This window comes from Mirounga angustirostris, unplaced genomic scaffold, assembly GCF_029215605.1.
Source record: "Mirounga angustirostris isolate CCGP_5_RB_7025 unplaced genomic scaffold, mMirAng1.0.hap1 SCAF_4, whole genome shotgun sequence".
Taxonomy (NCBI): domain Eukaryota; kingdom Metazoa; phylum Chordata; class Mammalia; order Carnivora; family Phocidae; genus Mirounga; species Mirounga angustirostris.
The window spans coordinates 54,475,234-54,496,351 of record NW_026991712.1 but is presented as its reverse complement, the minus strand read 5'-3'; the positions used below and the strand labels follow the sequence as shown (position 1 = coordinate 54,496,351).

Below are 21,118 nucleotides of genomic sequence, written 5' to 3'. Positions count from 1 at the left end.
TTTATTTTTAATTTTTTTTATTTCAAAGTTTTCATTTAAATTCAAGTTAGTTAACATATATGGTAAAATTGGTTTCAGGTGTAGAATTTAGTGATTCTTCCCTTACAGATTTATAGAAAAGAGAACAGGAGAAATTTCATATAGAGGACTAACATAAGTAAGGGGGCAAAACTGGAAATAAACTTGGCAAATCCAGGACACCAAGAGGAGACTGGCTTGCATCAAATAGATAATGTGATGATAAATGAAGTGGTTCACATTCTATCATCTTCATCATTGTCAACAGGGCTCAAGGATAATCTTAAATCTTACCTCCTGTGGGCAACTACTGGTATTAAAAAAAAATAAAAACACACAAGACCCTTTTTCTGTCATGAAAATGTTAAAAATTTCTTTTTAAAAAATCATAAGAAACCTTTTGGCTTTGTGAGGCAGCTGGTAAAATTTCTGAAGTGGGAGTTGTGGTAATAATAATATATCACTTATTGAAACCTTTCTAGTACTAAGCACTTTACATGAATTATGCTATTTAATTAACCCTGTCACCATCCTATAAAGTAGATACTATATTTTTCTCCATACTGTGGCTTAGTATCAAGATTGTGTCTTCCAAATTTTGTTTTGTTATATTTCATAACCACTAGCAGACAAGTAGGAAAAATTAGCCCTATACTTAACAAAATTATTGAAGCAAAAAAAATAATTGGACATATATATATATGTTTTAACAGGTAAAGTTTTAACATGTAAAGATATCTGTTAAATACATTTGATTATCTGTCTTATTCTCTATGAGTTCTTATAAATGTGTACATATGGGTTAAAATTATTAATGAGATTTAGAGGTAAAAATTTACCATTCCCACCCAAGTTATCACATTAAGCTCCTTCAAAGTTATCATAGCAATGAGGTATGCACTCACTTATTTTTACTCTGCTTCCATAATCTATTTCAACTTTAGGTAATAATAAGCAGTTAGAATTCTATGATAATAGATAATGATCATTAGAGAATTATAGTATCCTATCACAGGACTAGTTGATATTCTTGTTCAAAGTAAACAACTTACCTTGGGGGTACAGTTCAACAATTGTAATGTGCCCTGTGAAACTCTTGATAAGTGGAGATTAAAATCATCACTGTTATTCATTTTAACAAACTGCTTCAACTTGCGAGCAGCACGATATAAAAACATACCTTCCTATTACAGGAAAAAAAAAATCAGAAGCGTTGTGGTTCAAATAAAATATTAAAAAATGACAAGCTTTCCTAAAGAGCCAAAAGCCAGAGCTGTATTGCCCAATAATGCCCCACCTCCGCCCCAGATTTCCATTCCAGTTAATCACATGACTGACAAGCAACTAGACTAAAACTGTTTAGCTCCTGAGTGACAGTCTGGAGGGCCTAGAATTTGGCTTAATGGTTATTTGACTTTTTGAAGTCTCTTTTCTTTATAATATAAATTTATGATCTTATCACTTATGGATGAACATTTAACAAGATTATTCCATTTTAAACGAGACAACCAAAGGAGAGGGCTTCTGGAGGCAACAATAATGAAAGGTATGTGATTTCTCTTCTTATTTTTGTACCTTTTGAGCTATGGATGAATAGCTGACAATGATAAAAAAGGGTCCATATTCACCTCAAACAAGTCTTTCAAATATTTAAAGTAAGAAATTAAAATAAAAAGAATTTATGAATATACAGTGTGATACTATGAGGTTAACTCAGCTACTATGAGTTTTAAAAAGACTACCGAATATCATACTAGTTTCTCTAGAAGGACATGACACAAACTTTTGTTGTAAGGTTGGTAAATTTTAATATTCCACTGACCAGAGGTAGTAGTTGTTTGAAAATAAGCAAATATTGAAAGAAAAAAATCCAAAGTCCTAGAAGTAAATTATGCTGAGGACTGATGTTTGTGTGTGTGTGGGCAAGCAATCACTCTAACAAGCATTTTCCTGCATAAGAATGTCACGAATAAGGGATATGTGTGTCTTTGAATTCAGCAGTTTTAGTATTTTCAAAGTGAAAACTGAAATGCTAAAGTAGAAAAAAATATTTACAAAATAAGCATAGGGCTTTTTGTAAAATAAAAGTATAAAAGAAGACAATAGTATAATTTAATAGGTCAGTGGGAATTGTCTGGTTAGAACGAAAAGAATATGTTATTAATATAATGAATATAATTATCTAACACATACAAATAATACAAGCTTCTATAAAATCAAGCTTAAATGACATATAAATTCCAAATAATTATTACCTTATTATCATCACATGCATGTTTTTTTAAAACTTTAGGTTCATTATTCGGGCAATTGGTACGATTCTTTATCATAGTGTCCTGTAAAAAGTAATTATATAATAGTATGGTTAAATTGGGGACTTTTCTAATATATAACAATTTTAAAAACAACAATGTTATAATACTTGGTCTTAATATGTGCATTTTAAGGAAAATAACTTTAGCATGGCTCAGCTGACTAGGCATAAAGAATAGTTTTCTATAGTTAAAGAACAAACAAGTATAACACAAACCCTCACATATTTAGAGCTTCTCCCAGACTCCATAATTTAATCCCATAAATCACTGAGAGGATCTGGTTCATTTGGGGAAATAGAAGTACCTATTTTAGAAGTTATACTATGTAGACAAAGTACAATAAATTCTGAAATCATGAAGTTGAGATGCATTTAAGAGGTTTTCCAGTCCAGTTTCCTGCCACTACAAAAGAGCAACAAAAAGAATTTACATAAGAATAAGAGAAAACCTCTTGACAGAGTGAAGTTGACATTTATTATACAGCATTTTTTTTTTGAGGATTTTATTTATTTTATTTGAAAGAGAGAGAGAGATAGCGAGAGCAGGAACACAATCAGGGGCAGCGGGAGAGGGAGAAGCAGGCCTCCCGCCGAGCAGGGAGCCCGATGCGGGGCTCGATCCCAGGACCCTGGGACCATGACCTGAGCCGAAGGCGGACGCTTGACCGACTGAGCCACCCAGTTGCCCCTATTCTACAGCATTTTTAATAATCCAATTTGTCTGGGATGTTTGAGACAGAACTTTGCTAAGAAACAATGGGATCAAGTGTGTGTGTATTGTTACAAAGGAGTAGGAAAGCAGACAATACTTGTTCATTTTTTATTTCTAAGGAATGTAGTAGAAGGTGGGCATTACCCGAATCTGGAATCTAGTTGAGGTATTAGGAAGAATTTCCTAAGGATTCAGATTCTGTTCTACACAGGATTGGACTAGTTCTGTCAAGCAAATTAACAATGCCATGCTATCAGAGCTTCCAGAAGGATTTCAAGCAATCTTAGCCTGTATGTTGTCACCAAACAAACAGGGTAAGTGGAAGAATGGCTTTAGTCACGGGCTTCTAGTCTTCATCTGTCTCTCAGAAAAGTGTGCATTACTCTGGTCACCTGTGAAAAGTGTAAATGGTCTCTGGGTTTATCCTGACTTTAATTGTATTTACTATCTGCTTTACTGGAGGAATTAGTGTTTGAACATTCATTTAATCACCCAACGCTTACTATCAGTCAATGTGCAAGATCCCTGCCAAGCCCGAGGAGAAAAACAGACTAAGAAAGCACAGTCCCAGTTTCTTGTTGCCATTTGATATAAAGGGCAGATACTACATCATCCCTTGGACACTTTTATATCACTTATCTTTGTTAAGTGTATGCTTTTGTAAACAAAATATTTGTTAGTGCCAGTCTCCTCAGTCATACTGCAAATATCTTAAGTGCAAATGGATATATTTCCTATAACTAACCTCATGTTGCCATTATACACATTCCTGAAGAGGTAGTAAAGAATTAACATTTACCTATTAAATCAACTTCCTATGGGTTTCCATTTAACTCAAAAAAAACCCCCACAATAAATCATACATACATTTCTCTTTGATAAAACATAGAGCATTTCATTTTTGCTATGCCATTATTAAAAAAAAAAAAAACCTATAAGAGAGACTCTTAACTATAGAGAACAAATTGAGGGTTGATGGAGGGAGGTGGGCAGGGGATAGGATAAATGGGTGATGGGCATTAAGGAGTGTACTTTTTTTTTTTTTAAGATTTTTTATTTATTTGAGAGAGAGAGCATGAGAGGGAAGAGGTTCAGAGGGAGAAGCAGACTCCCCGCTGAGCAGGGAGCCTGATGCGGGACTCCATCTCAGGATTCTGGGGATCATGACCTGAGCTGTAGGCAGTCGCTTAACCAACTGAGCCACCCAGGCGCCCCAAGGAGGGCACTTGTGATGAGCACTGGGTGTTATATATAAGTGATGAATCACTAAATTCTACACCTGAAACTAATATTACACTGTATGCTAGCTGGAATTTAGATAAAAATTTGAAACATTAGGATAAAAAGAAGATAGACAAATGTGCATGTTTTCCAATTTACCAAAAATATTATGCAAAAATACAGCATAGAATTAGTACTTATTTCTTGCATCACTTTAACAAATTGCATGGCACATGAATATGTAAAAAGCCACTTGGTTAAGCCATTGCTCCAATGAATTTTTAAAAAACTCATTTATATGTAGGTATATGTTCTTATATGTATGTATAACATACAGAAAAGTAATGTTATACCAGTTGATTTGTTTGCCAAATGTTTGCTACAGTATATAAAGATGTTACTATACACTAAAAGATTGACTCCTATAGAGGTAACAATTACTGACTTCAGTGCCTTTATGAATACATTAACAGGTATATATGAGTGCATATTACAGTTGGTTTCTGAAATTGTTTTTATTCAAGCCTGATAAGAAGGATGACTCAGACTAAGGTTAATAGAATCACGGAGTTGGAAAGAACCTTAGATATCCATCTCTTGAGTTACTTTACTTGATTTACTTTACCAATAATAATTTCTTATAAGCATCATGACATGTTTGAAGATTTCCTCATATTTAATATGGATATGGAAAATTAAGAGAAAAGCCAGGATCACAATGACTGTGAATCGCAATATTTTCCAGTATAAAACATGATGTTATATAAATTGTTCTAAAAATACAATCCATAGATTGTATTTTCAATCCATAGATTTACATGTCTTTCATTTCAGCATAGTTTTCTTCTTTGAATTACTTCCCTTGCACTTGTAACAGTATCTTCTTCAGAAACACTAATTGTGTATACAATGGATTTTCTATTTCACCTTTTCTTTTATATATTTGCCTTTGATTTTTTTAATTTCATTTTTTGTGGTTTTCTCCACCATGTCTTCCATATGCCTGTTCTAATGGAGCACTTGTTTCTGGTTTCCATTTTATTCTCCACTTTTTTCCTAAACCTAAAGAGCTCACCTTCATTTTCTCTGTTATCTCTTTTCCTCATACTGTATTATTTTTTAGATTTTTTTTTTTTTACTTTGGTTTCTTAGAGAGTGTTAAGAAGAAAAATCTGACATTTTCTACTGCTTTCATAGGTAATTAATCTTTGATCGGAATTCTTCATTTTCCTTATCTATGTTTTCATTTGCTTATTTACATGTTCATTTGCTCATTTATTTTGGTAGTATCAATGCATAGTCTTTTCTTTTTTATTTTCTGCAGATATATATATGTGTATATATATATATTTAAATTCAATTAGTTAACACATAGTGTATTATTAGTTTCAGAGGTAGAAGTCAGTGATTGATCAGCCTTATATAATACCCAGTGCTCATTATGTCATGTGCCCTCCTTAACATCCATCACCCTGCTACCCCATCCCCTCACCCCCCTCCCCTCCAGCAACCCTCAGTTTGTTTCCTATGCTTAAGAGTCTCTTTTGGTTTGTCTTCCTCTCTGGTTACATCTTGTTTTATTTTGCCCTCCCTTCCTCTATGCTTCTGTTTTGTTTCTTAAATTCCACATATGAGTGAAATCCTATGATAATTTACTTTCTCTGATTGACTTATTTCACTTAGCATAATACCCTCTAGTTCCATCCACATTGTTGCAAATGGCAAGATTTCATTTTTTTGAGTGGCTGAGTAATATTCCATTGAATACATACATATATATATATATATATATATATATATATATATATATATATATACACACACACAACATCTTCTTTATCCATTCATCTGTCGATGGACATCTGGGCTCTTTCCATAGTTTGGCTATTGTGGACATTGCTGCTATAAACACTGGGGTGCAGGTGTTATTTTCTGGTTAACTTTGAAGGGATGCAAAACTAAATTGGATTATTTTTCAGCTAGTATTCAACTCTTCCCTCTACCCCATCAGAGGATGTATCAGTTTTCTAGGGCTGCTGTGGCAAATTACCAAAAACAACAGAAGTTTCTTTTGTCACAGTTCTGGATGTCAGAAGTCCAAAAGGAAGGTATCCATTTGTTTGCCTCTTCTTTTTTCTGTTGGCCACCAGCAGTTTTTGGTGTTCCTTGGCTTGTGGCCACATGGTTCCAGTCTCTGCCTGCAACTTTATCACCTGCTTCTCTATGTGTGTGTCAAGTCTCCCCCTGCCTTTCTCTCTTTTTTTTCTTTCAAGTTTTTAATTTAAATTCTAGTTAGTTAACATACAGTGTAATATTAGTTCTGGTATAGAATTTCGTGATTCAACACTTACATGCAAGACTTGGTGCTTATCACAAGTGCCTTCCTTAATCCCTATCACTTATTTAACCCATACCCCCACCCCGCTCACCTCCCCTCTGGTAACCATCAGTTTGTTCTCTATACTTAAGTGTCTGTTTCCTGGTTTGCCTCTCTTTTTTTCCCCCTATGTTCATTTGTTTTGTTTTTTAAATTCCACATATGAGTGAAATCATACAGTATTTGTCTTTCTCTGACTTATTTTACTTAGCATGATACTCCCTAGCTCCATCCATGTCACTGCAAATGGCAAGATTCCATTCTTTTTTCATGGCTGAGTAATATTCCTGTGTGTGTGTAACATCTGGGTGCATGTATCCTTTCCAATCTGTATTTTTGTATCCTTTGTGTAAATACCTAGTAGTGCAATTGCTGGATCATGGGGCAGTTCTATTTTTTTTAAAGATTTTTAAAATTTATTCATTTGAGAAAGAGAGACACACAGAGCACAAGCAGAGGGAGAGGCAGAGGGAGAAGCAGACTCCACGCTGAGCTGGGAGCCCGGATGTGGGGCTTGATCCCAGGACCTGGAGATCATGACCCAAGCCGAAGGCAGACGCTTAACCATCTGAGCCACCCAGGCGCCCCAGGGCAGTTCTATTTTTAACTTTTTTGAGGAACCTCCGTACTGTTTTCCAGAATGGCTACACTAGTTTGCATTCCCACCCCTACCTTTCTCTTATAAAGACACTTGTGATGGCCATTTAGGGCCCAAATAGATAATCCAGGATAATCTTATTATGTCAAAATTCTTAACTTAATCACATCTGCAAAGACTCCTCTTCCCTATAAATTTCTAACGATTTGAACCTGATATCTTCAAGTGGCCATGGCCTCCTATAGAGAAGTATTTCTCTGACCACTGATGTTGAGTTTGACCAAAAGCCTGTGCTTTGGATAGTGGACATTTGCAGACTGGACAAGAGCAGAGGTTTGAAATGTATTTGCCCAACTGGGTTTGGCTACTTGTACTCATGTCTTTCAACATGAGGAGAATAAGTCTCTGGTAGCAGCTTGTTCATTATCTATTACTACATAATAAATTATCACAAAACTTAGTAGCTTAAAACAAAAAACATTTATTACTATATAGTTTCTGTGGGCCAGAAATTTAGGAGGAGCTTAACTACGTACTTCTGACTCTGTCTTCCATGGGGCTACAGTTAAGATGTTGGCCATGTCTGTAATCACCTAAGGCTTGACTAGGACTAGAGGATCCACTTTCAAAAGGCAAAATTGTTACCAATGGCAAGATTTCATTCTTTTTTATTATATATTATATATTTTCCATTATATATTTATGTGTGTGTGTGCGTGTATATACATATATATACTCCCCACATCTTCTTCATCCATTTATCAGTCAATAGACATTGGGTTCTTTCCATAATTTGGCTATCTTTGATAATGCTGCTATAAACATTGGGGTGCATGTATCCCTTTGAATTAGTATTTTTGTATTCTTTGGGTAAATACATAGTAGTGCAATTACTGGATCATAGGGTAGTTCTATTTTTAACTTTCTGAGAAACCTCCATACTCTTTCAGAGTGGCTGCACCAGTTAGCATTCAAGAATGCAAGAGAGTTCCCCTCTCTCTGAATCTTTGCCGATACTTGTTGTTTCTTGTGTTGTTGATTTTAGCCATTCTGACAGGTGTGAGGTGATAGCTCATGTTGTATCTCATATTGTAGTTTTGATTTGTATGTCCCTGATCAAATGGTGTTGGGAAAACTGGACAGCAACATGCAAAAGAATGAAACTGGACCACTTTCTTACAAAATACACAAAAATAAATTCAAAAGGGCTGAAAGACCTAAATGTGAGACAGGAATCCATCAAAATCCTAGAGGAGAACACAGGCAGTAACCTCTTTGACATCGGCCGTAGCAACTTCTTACTAGATATGTCTCTGGAGGCAAGGGAAACAAAAACAAGAATAAACTCTTGGGACTTCATCAAAATAAAAAGCTCCTGCGCAGTGAAAGAAACAATCAACAAAACTAAAAGGCAACTTATGGAATGGGAGAAGATATCTGCAAATGACTTATCTGATAAAGGCATAATACCAAAATGTATAGAGAACTTACAAACTCAACAAAAACGAACACCCAAAAAAGGAATAATCCAATTAAATAGGCTGATGACATGAACAGACATTCTTTCAAAGAAGACATACAAATGGCAAATGGTCAACAAACTCAAAATGATACTCAACATCAGTGGTAATGACTTTTTAAATAAAATTCCAAAGGAATGATTCATGAAAGAAATAATTAATAATCTGGATTTCATTAAAATAAAAACTTCAAACACAGGCATATACATATATATTTCCCCTGATTATAGTAATTATAGTAGCACTACCCATATTTATATATGTATATAATGTAATATATAATACATAATATATAATATAGCAGCACTGTGTGCAGTATAATTACATATTTATTATATTATATTGACATACACATACACCTATCTCTTTGAAAACAAAGTTTGCAAAATAAACTTTTTTAGAGACTTGTTTACTAAGGTTGTTCACATAGATAGGCAGGGAATCAAAAGAAGATTAATATGCTATCATCTAATGACTGCGTCTATGATTAGCCTTGCAGCCATAGTAACTAATTAAGAATCTAAGTGTTTTTAAATGATGCCACCCAGAGGTGATTTTTACCTAGATAAGATGAATACCAATGTAGGAGTATAGCATTCTTTTTCCACACAAGGTCACATAAAGTGGCTCAGCATACATTCAAATGGCAGATTCCTGCCTTACCCATATCGACCCCCCAGACATTTTTTTTGGTTGAGATATAATTGGCATGTAACATTAGTTTCAGGCATACAACAATGATTCAATATTTGTGTATATTTCAAAATGATCACCACGGTAAGTCCAGATAACATCCATCACTATACAGTTACAATTTTTTTCTTGTGATGAGAAGTTATAAGATCTACTCTATTAGCAACTTTCAAATATACAATATGGCACTCTTAACTATAGTCACCATGCTTTACATGATAGTCCCAGGACTTACTAATTTTATAATGGGAATTTTGTACCTTTTGACTACCTTCACCCATATTCCCGCTGCCCCCACCCCCAACTCTGAGAAACAAACTGAGGGTTCTAGAGGGGAGGGGGGGAGGGGGATGGGTTAGCCCGGTGATGGGTATTAAGGAGGGCATGTTCTGCATGGAGCACTGGGTGTTATATGCAAACAATGAATCATGGAACACTACATCAAAAACTAATTATGTCATGCATGTTGATTAACATAACATAATAAAATAAAATTCAAAAAGCAGACAACATATATAATTATATGTAACACATACATATCACAACAAATTTTGGTGAATCATAGGGTATCACGTTATAGGCCTGCATTGAGGGCATCTTAAAAAACATCTTAGGAAATGCATTGTCATATTTATAGTAGAGATGTTAATTAAGAAGTTATCCATTGGACTCTGAGAAACAAATTGAGGGTTCTAGAAGGAGGAGGCTGGGGGGATGGGTTAGCCTGGTGATGGGTATTAAAGAGGGCATGTACTGCATGGAGCACTGGGTGTTATATACAAACAATGAATCGTGGAACACTACATCAAAAACTAATGATGTAATGTATGGTGACTAACATAACATAATAAAATAAGATTTAAAAAAAAGAAAGTTTATGGAAAAAGTAGAAAAAGAGGGAAATAAAGAATGGTATCTTAGTAATAATGATGATATAATTGACTTTTTAAACTTAATAAATATTTTCTGAACAACTTCAAGATTAAGGTGTGGTTCTCAGTACTGAAGATTCACAGATGAAAAAGTACTCCTATGGTACTTTCAATCACAGTGTTGAATGTGTGCTTCTGTAAAACACACAAAGCTTAACTACATATCTCTCCTATTCTCAGAAAGATCCTTTGAGTTCACTGCTATCATTACTCCTTTATTACACCGGGACATAATATACAATTTCTTTCAAAGGAAAAAACTGAAGCATAAAGAGACAGAGTAATTTGTCCAAAGGCACAGTTAGTGGATGCTAGAATCAAAAATTATGCTTAGGCTATCTAACTCCAGAGCCCTTTTCATAATTGTAATGCCGTAACTGCTTTCTTTGGGAACAGTTACATGACATATTTGTTATATGATAGGAATTTCTCAGTGGAGACGCCAATGTTTCAAGAAAAAGAATAGATAACTATTAAATCAAATTGAGTCTAAGAGGAGGCCATGTGGAATAAAATCTCAAGTGCATTTTTAAAGTTGTTACTTTAAGGATACAGGAGGCTATGTCTTTCTCCAAGACAGAAGGGAATGAGAAGATTGACATACTTCTAAGAATTTTTGCTTTAATATTGCCATATATTGTATGTAAAGATTGTGACTAGTCTCTTTGCTCTTTACAATAATTTTTATTAAAATAAAATATTCCTGGGCGCCTGGGTAGCTCAGTTGGTTAAGCGACTGCCTTCGGCTCAGGTCATGATCCTGGAGTCCAGGGATCGAGTCCCGCATCGGGCTCCCTGCTCGGCAGGGAGTCTGCTTCTCCCTCTGACCCTCCCCCTCTCATGTGCTCTCTCTCTCTCTCAAATAAATAAATAAAATCTTTTTAAAAAAATAAAATAAAAATAAAATAAAATATTCCTGGGGCACCTGGGTGGCTTAGTCGTTAAGCGTCTGCCTTCGGCTCAGGTCATGATCCCAGGATCCTGGGATCCAGCCCCGCATCGGGCTCCCTGCTCCATGGGAAGCCTGCTTCTCCCTCTCCCACTCCCCCTGCTTGTGTTCCCTCTCTCGCTGTGTCTCTCTCTGTTAAATAAATAAATAAAATCTTTAAAAAAACAAATACAATAAAATATTCTTTGTAGACATACAGTTGGCCAACAGACGCGTGAAAAGAAGCTCAACATCACTCATCATCAGGGAAATACAGATCAAAACTACAATGAGATATCACCTCACACCAGTCAGAATGGCTAAAATTAAAAACAGGAAACGACAGATGTGGGCGAGGATGCGGAGAAGGGGGAACCCTCCTACACTGTTGGTGGGAATGCAAGCTGGTGCAGCCACTCTGGAAAATAGTATGGAGGTTCCTCAAAAAGTTAAAAATAGAAGTACCCTACGATCCAGCAATTGTACTACTAGATATTTACCCAAAGGATACAAAAATACTGATTCAAAGGGATATATGCACCCTGATGTTTATAGCAGCGTTATCAATAATAACCAAATTATGGAAAGAGCCTAAATGTCCATTGACTGATGAATGGATTAAAAAAATGTGGTTTATATGTATAACACACACCCACACACACACACAAACACACATCCACACACAGAAATATTACTCAGCCATGAAAAAGAATGAAATCTTGCCCTTTACAACAATGTGGATAGAACTAGAGAGTATTATGCTAAGCGAAATAAGTCAGAGAAAGACAAATACTGTATGATTTCATTCATATGCGGAATTTAAGAAACAAAACAAACAAACATGGGGAAAAAAGAGAGAGGCAACCCAGGAAACAGAGAACAAACTGAGGGTTACTGGAGGTGGGCAATGGGATGGGTTCAACAGGTGGTGGGCATTAAGGAGGGCACTTGTGATTAGCACCAGGTGTTGTATGTAAGTGATGAATCACTAAATTCTATAACAGAAACTAATATTGCACTGGATGTTAACTGGCTGGAATTTAATATTCTTCTTTGTTTTCTTTGATAATATTTTTGAAGTTTATTTTATTCATAGGGTGACCACACACCCCAGATATCTGGGACCCATTCTGGATTGTACCAGAATGGCAGCCTATTGGTTAGCTTCCTCTTGCATTCTTAAAAGTGTTCTAGTTTGGGCAATAAATTTTTTGCTCACCCTGTTTGTACTATGGTACTTTGATTATTGGTTTCCATATTATAGAGTTTTCCTACCTTTTTGTTTTTTAATTACTTTGAACATAACTAAAAAATACTTTTAATGTCAAATATATTACCTGCTTGCCATTATTCGATTGATACGGAGATATATGATGAAAACCTTTTTAATTTCTCTTCACTGTCCCCACTAGCATCACCCACCTGAGGTGATAAGTATTAGCAGTTCGATGAAAATATCCTTCTTGCTCAAGAAAACCTATGTATGTATGTAATGTGCATATAAGCCTACAAAATTCACTCATATATCTGCATATATAAGATATATGAAGATATTTTCCTTTACCATTTTTTAAAAAAGCGTTCAGGGTATATATATTATTACTCTTCTTGTTATGTATTATTTTCACTTTATATAGTGACTATCATTCTAGGTCAAATATATCTGAACAATTTTTTTTCATGACTATATTATATTCCACATCCAGTGTATTCTATGGTTTATTCAAAAGTTTTTTAATGTTGAACAGTCAATATTTGCTCCTACAAACAGTTCTACAATAGGCATCTTTGTGTGTGTATACATATATATTTGTCTGTGCATATTATCCCCTTTGACTTGAATGCTTACATTTCTGTAGAATTGTTTCCCCTCATTGAAATTTGCTTAAGAAAATGGTATATTCATTTTTAAAATTACTCACACTTTGACCAGCAAATAAGGGAGCCCATTTGGTTACACCCTTGCCAGCAACAGATGTCATCAGCCTAACATTTTTACCAATCTTGATATGTGAAAATCTGTGCCTCATTGTAGCTTAAATTGGCATGTCTATTACTATTAGAAAATGAGCATCATTTCATGCTGACAATTTGCATTTCCTTTTATATGACTAGCCAGTTCTTATCCAGTCTTAGGTTGTCTTTTAATAACCAGTTTGTACATTTTATATAAGAAATATTTTAAAGCTTTCCATGTTTTATTTCAGTTGTAGCTCTCATATAATGTGTATTTTTTGTACAATTAGTCTTAATTTCAGACCTTAATTCTTTTTTTAACATTTTTATTTTTTTATTATTTTATTATTTTTTAAAGATTTTATTTATTCATTTGAGACACAGAGATAGAGGGAGAGAGAGAGAGCATGAGCAGTGGGAGAGGCAGAGGGAGAGGAAGAAGCAGACTCCCCGCTGAGTCAGGAGCCCGATGTGGGGCTCGATCCCAGGACCCTGGGACCATGACCTGAGTCGAAGGCAGACGCTTAACCATCTGAGCCACCCAGGCAGCCCAACCTTAATTCTTACTTATTGTTAGATATCCATTATTATTTCTTTATGCTCCTTTTCATTTGTTTTATAACTTTGACATATAAAAGATAATTCTTAAAAAGTGTTTTCCAAAAATCTATTAAAATTATATTCTTTCTCAATATAAATGGTAAATATATCTCATATAAATGTTCATTCTGAAATACGAAGAGGGATTTATTATCTTTTTTACTTTCTTTCAGTCCTCCTGTAACTACATGTTTTGCATATTATTAGTTTTTAGGTAGAACATGTTATTGTTGTGTTTTTATATTTATAATAACTATCTAGACATCGCAAAACAGTTCAGTATTTAATAGTAGTCATTTTATAGCGTCATTTCTTCATTACTGAAATATATTAATACCTTGTTTGGCTGGAGTAATCTTGCAGTCAGATTTTTGTTGTGATTGTTTTAGATAAGAAAGTTGTATCCTTACTGAGCTCTGTGTATTTTTATTTTCCTTGGCACATTGACTAAAATTTGCCTATGTGTAGGATTGTGGACTCATGCTCCTGTTATTATAAATCTTAGTAGAGATTGGTCAACTGGAGGTAAAAATGGGTGAAAAATTGGAGGGTAGCCCAATTTTATTTTCCTTTATTGGAAACCTTTTCTCTTTATTTTTCCAGGATGATGCTTGTTTGCAAAATATCTCTTTGAAATATACTAGTGTTTGTTTCTTATTATTATTGACATTATCAACAGAATTTATATATATATTTTTAAAATTCAAAAAGAGATCTCTCTTCAATTCTGGAATTTTTGCTTCTATTTTATTTGTTATATTTTTCTTACAATATGTATAGTTACATAAAGTCTTTGCCTTTTCCTTTCTTTTGGGAGATCTTTACATGTGTGTCCATGAAAAGATTACAACATAAAGTCGCTCTTCTTTTTTACACACACATTATTATAATATAAGCCTTTACCTTCCTATCTTAGTGAGATAAACTTTCATTTTCCAATTTATTTCTTTTTTTTTAAGATTTTGTTTATTTGAAAGAAAGACAAAGAGAATGAGAGAGAGAGAGAGAGCACGAGTGGGGTGAGAGGCAGAGGGAGAAGCAGACTCCCTGCTGAGCAGGGAGCCCCAATGAGGGCCTCGATCTCAGGACTCTGGGATCATGATTTGAGCTGAAGGCAGACACTTAACTGACTGAGCCACCCAGGCACCCCTGCCATGTTATTTCTGAAAGTCCTCATGGTATTATCTAATGTTTACTCTGTAATAACTCCTCAGTTCTTCCACTTGATCTCCTCAACTTGCTGTCAAGATCTTCCTCTAGAAATGATGATGTTCATGAATTCACCACTTTTCTTGGGTAGAGCTAGTGAGAACCAGTAATGTTCCCCCCTCTAGCTGTGGAGAGGAATCGCAGCCTTTTGTGTCAAAGCATTTTTCTGGCTGTTGGAACTCCAAACACATTGTGTTTGTGAATACTGTGTTTTCTTTCCTTATCTTATCAATTCCTCCCTCTCTTCATTATTTAGCAGTCACATGATTTCTGGGACTTAATCCGCTCCCACTTCTGGGTTGGACTTTAATTGGTTTAAGACTTAGACACTAAGTCGATAAGAGTTACCTGATCTTCCTTGTCAAAGTAATTGGCTCAAATAACCAAGATCTAAAGCATTCAGGTCCTTGGTGTTCTACAGTCATAACAACTGTTTCATAGGTAATCCAATAAAAATATAACTAACTGGTTATACGCAAGAGAGTGATCATTCTTCTGGATCTGAAAGAAGCAATAAACTCTGGTTGCTACTGGAAAGCCACAGCATGAAGCCAAATGACACATAGAGAAATGTAGAGTGAAAAGAACTGTAAAAAAATGAAGCTGATAGATAAATGGATAAAAAAGATATGGTACACACACACACTGAAATATTACTCAGTCATAAAAAGAATGAAATCCTGCCATTTCCCACAACATGGATTGACCTACAGGGTATTTTGCTAAGTGAAATATACAGAGAAGGACAAATACCACATGATTTCATTTATATATGGAATCTAGAAAACTAAAAAAAATAATGAAACAGAAACAGACTCACATACACAGGAAACACACTGTTGGTTAACAGAGGAGAGATCTAGGGGGGCGCAGGTGAAATAGAGGTACAAACTTCCAATTATAAAATAGTCATGGAACTGTAATGTACAACATAGGAAATATAGTTAATAATATTACAATAACTTTGTATGGTAGCACATGGCAACTAGGCTTATCAGGGGATCATTTCACAATGTATAAAAATATCCAATCACTATTATGTACACCTGAAACTAACAAGATATTTTATGTCAATTATACTTCGTTTAAAAATAGCCAATAAATACTCTTTAATGTTGAAGTTCATTTATGTTCAGTTTTCTCCTACTTGTAGGTGAAAGCATACTAACTGACATACCTTCTTCAGCCTGAAGGATTTCATAACTAATATTCTGGACTCTGGCTGTTCTAAAAACAGCCCCCCCTTCTAACGCAGCTGCTTCTACCAATGAAAATCTATGGCTCGCTTTTGCCCTACTTTCACATGGTCACCATTAGCATTAGAAAAGGTCTCTAGTCCTCTTAACTGAGATTTTTAGAGCAACTCATTTCCAGTTCCAGACAGAGGAGGGAGTTCCTCCTCCTGTATTAAAAAAAAAAGAAAGAAAGAAAAACAAAACACAGTCACATTTCCTATCCTCCCAGGCATGTCCTCTTCCTAGAATGATTGATAGTGCAAACAATACCCAACACAACAACAATCACCACCACCATTACACCCCAGAATCCTAGACAAAGCAGGGTCACAAACAGACCAAGTGAGAAAACTAGTGATAGGCAGAGCTAGCCTACAAACACAGGTTGGCCCAGTTACAAAGCTCATGCTTTTTCTACTTCACCAAGGTTGCCATCCAAGTAAGGTGAACTTGATTAAAAATTTTTAATCAACAAAGTTTAATAGAAGAGTTGAGAATATAAGTTCTAGCCAAAAACCAATAAAATATATTCTTTTCTGAATCCTGAACCCTATCCACATGGTATGTCTTATAATCTTTTTTGTTTGCTTATACATTCATTTATGTACCTACTTAAAAAATTTACTGGATATACATGCATATTCATATTTTATGCATATATTATAGAATGATAAATGCCTTAATAGTAGTCAAGATAAAATGCTATAACAGATTACTTTTGACTGGTCTTATGAATGAAGTATAACCTGAGCTTGATATTAAAGGGTGGTTAAATTTGAGTATGTGACTATTTGGGGAGAAAGACAGGAGAAGTAGAAAATTCCAGAATGAGAGAACACAGAGCAAAGGCACAAAATGGTGGTACAAAAATTTGGGGCTCCTTTGAAAAACAGTAAGTAGTTTAGTTTGGTTGTGGTATAGAGAGTATAAGGGGCAATGTGGAGTGGTAGTTAGGCTAGAAATCAGACTGGGAGCAGATAATGGTTTCCAAATGCCCAGATAAGGTATTAATTCCGCATTCAGTAGCCAATAAGTGGTAACCTATGGAAAGTTGTTGGGCAGGGATATAGCATGATTTCAACTCTGCCTTATGATGATTAGTACATGTTGGGGAGGTATTCACACTGTATTCTTGACTGTGATGCTCATCTACTTTGCCTGGGGAAGCAAATTAGGTGGTGGGTAGATGTAAATCATGAGAGAAATGCAGTGTGAGGAGGTAGATATAATTTACATGAGAAATACAGAAGAATTAGAAGGAAGGCTGTAAGAATTCTGTCTCACTGGAAATACACAACTGGGGTAAGTCTCGCTGAATAAAGGTCCAGACTCCAAGATATTTGGAAATATCTTAATAGGTAAACAGGCATTCTTTAGTTTGGAATAGTCACTGTGAAAGAAATGATAAATTAATCAACTCCAAATGTGTAACCATGTCCTATATTTTCTACCAAAAATGTAGGAGAAAGAAAAATACAGTATATATATACACTCACCTATGTTTGTCTTGTCTAATGTTTTGGATTTCTCTATTTCTGAGAATTCACCCTCAATAGAGAGGTTTTTAGAAGACAACAGATACCAAGTATATGCAAAGGCTAAAAAAGCACATCCTTATCAAACTCTGTATCCTTGCCTTCCCTTTGTCTACTGCCCAAATTTGCTGGGTTAATCAGGGGGGTGCAGAGTAGCTGAAATTTTTTGGCTTTAGTATTTACTTTTTGTTATGACAATGAATATATATTAATTATGCTCTGGTATTAAAGAAACAGGAGATACTTAATAGCCAAAATATGTTTCCTACTAAATTTTATGCTAAAATTCTAAGGTAAATATATAGTACTATTAATTAACAACTATAAATTTATTAACCAAAGTTCTGAGGCTATCAAAGTATAATAATGTTACTTTCCTAATAATGTTACAGTCCTTCCTATAACCAAGAGTAGCCCAAGTAAAGCAGCTCTAATTAAATATATTGTCATTTTGCTACTCACTTAATTACATTCAGAAAAATAGCATGTTTAATATTATGTCTCCACAGTACATAAACAATAGCAGAAATAAAAAGTTAAATGCTTTAACAATTAATATTAATGATCATTTACTATAGAGAGCACACCAGGATAAAAACAAAGAGGATCAGTCCAAAAATAACATTGAAAATGATTGTCTTATCAAATATTTCAAAATAATATCATGAAAGTGCCTCCAAAGTGCTTTTTTTTTTTAAAGATTTTATTTATTTGAGAGAGAGAGAATGAGAGAGAGCGAGTACATGAGAGGGGGGAGGGTCAGAGGGAGAAGCAGACTCCCCGCTGAGCAGGGAGCCTGATGCGGGACTCGATCCAGGGACTCCAGGATCATGACCTGAGCCGAAGGCAGCCGCTTAACCAACTGAGCCACCCAGGCGCCCCTCCAAAGTGCTTTTTATGCAGAAGAGTTAGAAAAGAAAACTTGTGTTTGTAGGTTTCCACTTGTAGAAATACCTCTACAGAATTTTTCTGATGAGGCTCAAAATAAGAAAAATCAAACAATCAGCAACATTCATTAAAAATACTTACAGTTCTATGAATGCAGAACAAAGGAGGACACTACAAAAGGATAATGAATAAATCTTCGTTTTTAAGCCCATTCTTTATCTTGTGCAAAATTATATATGCATTGGACGCCTTTTTTGGAGGTGAGTATATATTTTCTATTCATGAGACCCCTCTCCAGCATTACCAACACACCCTAGATACATAACTTGGTATTTTACTCACTCATGTTAATCAAAGTGTGGTTATCTAAGTTTGAAGATAATAAACTGTGTTCCAGGAATTCTATGATTAAACAATTGGCAGATTTCCCTAAATATCAATGTGCAATATTAAGTACAGACACTGAATAATCACTGAAACCTGGTGGCATATCCACCTGTAGTTGGTAATAGTGCCACAGATCCAAAAGTTATGCACATGCTACTCTGGGTGTGTAGGAATGTTATTATGAGATAGAGAAGTTTCATACGTGGCAACCATTCTGTGTTTCTTCTAAATAGACTGAAGTCCTACATCAATGCAATGAAACGAACACTGAAACAGAGGTGTGGGTGGTTGGATCCTAACATTCCACTATTGGCATTAAATAATTTTTCAGCAGTAAGGGACCTCAGAAATTATGCAAGCCAAAGTTCTAGTTTTATGAATTATAAAAGCGAGGCCCTATAGCAGTTAATTGACTTGTTCAAAGTCCCAAAGCCAAAAGAGCAAAGCTGGGCCTCTGACCCAAGCATTTTTATTTCCAGACCAACAATCTCCCTGTAACAGTGTGCTGACAAGATTCAGCCTCTCCTTGAATTACCTCATTTGTAAAACGAGTACACTGAGCTTGAGCCGTGGTTTTCCAACATCCTGTTCCCTGTAATCCTGGGGTTTCTGGAATGACTCAGAGGCCACTGAAAATAGGCATAAGATGATACAGAACACTCAAGGCTCGAGGCCTCACTGTTCTATGTAAGATTTATTTGAAAAAAAAAATCATGGATAAATACAAATTTGAAAACTACAGTTATTAATGGTTCATTTCTAAGTTTTAAATGAAAAGTCATCACTTACACATTTGAATTTTAATAGAATTTCACTCTCATAAATGAAGCAATTTATAGCCATTTTAAAATATTAAAGGTTTTATTTGCTTCTGTTCTTAAGGGTGTGAAATAGAAATTTAGAAGCCATTGTTGCAGAAATATTTCTAACATGAATAAGATTTTTTTTTTTTTTTTTTTTTTTATAAAGACTTTATTTATTTATTTGAGAGAGAGAAAGTGAGCACGAGAGGGGGGAGCGGGAGAGGGGGGAGCGGGAGAGGGGGAAGCAGACTCCCCGCTGAGCAGGGAGCCCGATGTGGGACTCGATCCCGGGACTCCAGGATCATGACCTGAGCTGAAGGCAGTCGCCCAACCAACTGAGCCACCCAGGCGCCCTAACATGAATAAGATTTTAAGAACCATCACTAATTGAATGCTTACTAAGTTCCAGGGATTGTTTCATCAACTGAACATATACTAATTCATGTTATCCATATAATAACCCAATGAAGTGTGGATACTAATTTTTATCCCCACTTTAGGAATAAGGAAATGAAGACATAAAAAGGTTAAGTAATTTATCCAATGTCACACAGCTAGCAAGTGGCAGATTTAGACTGAATATTCACACAGGGTTCAGTGAGTCCTGACATAAACGGGTTCATTCCAAAGTATTCACTGTTGGATTATTATTATTTTTTAAAGCTTTTATTTATTTTTTGACAGAGAGAGAGACAGCGAGAGAGGGGACACAAGTGGGGGAGTGGGAGACGGAGAAGCAGGCTTCCCGCAGAGCAGGGAGCCCAATGCGGGGCTCGATCCCAGGACCCTGGGATCATGACCTGAGCTGAAGGCAGACACTTAACGACTAAGCCACCCAAGTGCCCCAATACAAATGTTTTTTATTGATCGTTTAATAACAATCCCATTTACAATTACACCAAAAACCATATGACATCTAGGAATAAATCTAACCAAAGAGGTAAGTTTTATATTCTGAAAATTATAAAACACTGGTGGCAAAAATTGAAGATGACACAAAGAAATGGAAAAAACACTCCATGCTTATGGACTAGAAGAACAAATATTGTTAAAATGTCTATACTACCCAAAGCAATCCTTATCAAAATGCCACTAACATTTTTCACAGAGCTAGAACAAACAATCCAATAGAAAAAAGATAGTCTCTTCAACGAATGCTGCTGGGAAAACTGGATGGCAACATGCAAAAGAA

The 21,118-nt window shown here is 35.3% G+C and overlaps 1 protein-coding gene across 1 annotated transcript in view; it reads right to left on the bottom strand.

The window, feature by feature from the left end:
- IL7 (interleukin 7) overlaps window positions 1-21,118 on the bottom strand; it is a 52,333-nt gene that overhangs the window by 7,221 nt on the left and 23,994 nt on the right. The window contains exons 3-4 of the mRNA XM_045896341.3: window positions 2,274-2,354; window positions 1,071-1,202 (exon numbers count right to left, since the gene is read on the bottom strand). Coding sequence (XP_045752297.1) covers window positions 1,071-1,202; window positions 2,274-2,354 — 213 coding nt within the window. The remainder of the gene's footprint in view (window positions 1-1,070; window positions 1,203-2,273; window positions 2,355-21,118) is intronic.